This window comes from Chionomys nivalis, chromosome 4 (assembly GCF_950005125.1).
Source record: "Chionomys nivalis chromosome 4, mChiNiv1.1, whole genome shotgun sequence".
Classification (NCBI taxonomy): domain Eukaryota; kingdom Metazoa; phylum Chordata; class Mammalia; order Rodentia; family Cricetidae; genus Chionomys; species Chionomys nivalis.
Window position 1 is genome coordinate 45,086,391 of NC_080089.1, and position 2,377 is coordinate 45,088,767.

Below are 2,377 nucleotides of genomic sequence, written 5' to 3' on the forward strand. Positions count from 1 at the left end.
ACCCCCACCCTGCTCCCCGCATAGAAGTACAGGGAAAGGATAGTCGACTGCCTTAACCCTGGGGACCCCCTGAGTGTGCAGCCGCTCCCCTGCTGCCCCCACCTGAACCCTTGATCTCAGCTCTGCAGCCCCCGCAGCTTCCTGTTTGCCCACTCTGTTTGCCCAGCCTCAGGAACACAGCTGATCCTTGAACTCTTAAGTTCCACATCGTCAGGACAAGTAAGCAGAGAGAGGGCCAGGGTTGGGCTTATCAGTCTTCCAGCCCAGCCCCTGCCTACAGACATAAATAGGCCAGGGGAGATGAGCTGGGCACTCACTCCGGGACTGTTGGAGAGCTCCAGGGAGGTAAGTGAGGCTGGCTACCTGCCCTAGGCTACTCTGGCTCCCTAGTGCCTCCCAAGGGATGTTCCACTCTGTGGGTATCTGGGCCTTTTCCCACTCTACACCCTTATTCTTTCACTGGCTTGAATGTGGGGTGCAAGTGTGGGGCTCCTACATGACAGGGGCTCCCCTTCAGCCCAGCAATTCTATTTCTTCAGGTCACCCACACCGTTGAGGATGAAAGCTGTGGTGCTGGCCGTGGCTGTGCTCTTCCTGACGGGTAGGTACCTCCAGCCTAGAGAAGCAACGGTTGGAGTGGAGTGGGCTTCTGCTTAGGTCCCATGGCCTACCTTCCTGGGCAGAGAACAGAATTCTCTCTGGTCTCCTTCCTGACTCTTCAGCTCAGACCCCAGCCCAGAGCTGGCCTGACATAGGTCTCTCCTGCATCCCCAGGGAGCCAGGCTCGGCACTTCTGGCAGCAAGATGAGCCCCCCCAGAGCCCTTGGGATAGAGTGAAGGATTTCACCACTGTGTATGTGGATGCGATCAAAGACACCGGCAGAGACTATGTGTCCCAGTTTGAAACCTCCGCCTTGGGCAAACAGCTGAAGTAAGAAAAGACCCAGCCTGGGACCTTGGAGCAGGGCAAAGGTTGTCCATCTAGGGTGGTCAAAGAGGCCTGCGAGAAGATGCCGTAACTTAACTGGCCAAATCTTCACCTGCTAGCCTACCATTTGGGCACCATGGCAGGTTCCAATGAAGGAATAGAGATGGGATTCACCTGGGTGGTGGGTAACCACAGCCCCTCTTTCTGCCTATGAATGCAAAATTCCCTTCCCCTGGGTAACCCCCAGTACTGGTCAGGCAGCACCAAAAGGGAACTGGCCTGGCAACAGGCACCAACCCCATCTGTGTCCTTGGTACCTCAGGCCATGTGTACAGAGGGATGTGGAAGCAGGGGTAGGGAGTTAGAGGGGTGCTTGTCCCGGGAAACTAGAAACACAGCAATTGCACTTTCGGAAACAGGTGGCACCCAGGACTGCCCCCAGACCTGGGGCAGTGCAGGATGCCTGGGGCCTTCTCTCAGCTGCTCTCTCCTCCTCCAGCCTGAATCTCCTGGAGAACTGGGACACCCTGGGCTCATCCGTTGGTCGCCTGCAGGAACAGTTGGGCCCGGTGACTCAGGAGTTCTGGGATAACCTGGAAAAGGACACAGATTGGCTGAGGCAGGAGATGAACAAGGACCTGGAGGATGTGAAGACGAAGGTGCAGCCCTATCTGGACCAATTCCAGAGCAAGTGGCAGGAGGAGGTGGCTCTCTACCGCCAGAAAGTGGAGCCTCTGGGCGCCGAGCTGCGTGAGGGCGCGCGCCAGAAGCTGCAGGAGCTGCAGGAGAAGCTGGCCCCTGTGGGCGAGGATCTTCGTGACCGCATGCGCCAGCACGTTGACACTCTGCGCACAAAGTTGGCGCCCTACAGCGACAAGATGCGCGACCGCCTGGCTGAGCGCCTGGCCCAACTCAAGGACAGCGCCACCCTCGCCGACTACCACACCAAGGCCACCGAACACCTGAAGACATTCAGCGAGAAGGCCAAACCTGCTCTGGAGGACCTGCGCCAGGGTGTGATGCCCATGCTGGAGAGCTTCAGGGCCAGACTACTGAGTATGATCGACGAAGCCAGCAAGAAGCTGAGTGCCCAGTGAGGAGCCCACCTCCGCTCCCCACCCCTACATTAGCTTTCTTAGAATAAATCTTTCCAAAGTGGGATGGCTTCTTTCTTTGGGGGACATAGGGAGATCGCTAAAGGGACATCCAATGATGCAGGGATGTGGTACTGCAATGGGGATTCCTTTGTGCAGGACTCCTCAGTTTTCCAAGCTCATTCAGGCTGGGCACATGGCTGGTTAAAAGTGTGAGACAGAATCCCTGTCCTAAGAAGGCTCGGAGGGAAATAGATGGCCAGGCAAAGTAACAGGGAGCCCCTTGAAAAGTGTCCCCACAGAGGCTCAAACCCCTAGTGCTGAGGCCCGGATTGGGAGTGGCTGGGAATAGAAC

The 2,377-nt window shown here is 57.1% G+C and overlaps 1 protein-coding gene across 1 annotated transcript; it reads left to right on the forward strand.

Annotated features, from left to right (window-relative positions):
* Positions 1 to 330: 330 nt before the first annotated feature.
* Positions 331 to 2,044, forward strand: Apoa1 (apolipoprotein A1). The gene is made up of 4 exons (XM_057768602.1): positions 331 to 345; positions 540 to 601; positions 775 to 931; positions 1,428 to 2,044. The coding sequence occupies exons 2-4, from the start codon at positions 559 to 561 to the stop codon at positions 2,023 to 2,025; spliced, it is 798 nt and encodes a 265-aa protein (XP_057624585.1). The 5' UTR covers positions 331 to 345; positions 540 to 558; the 3' UTR covers positions 2,026 to 2,044.
* Positions 2,045 to 2,377: the final 333 nt, after the last annotated feature.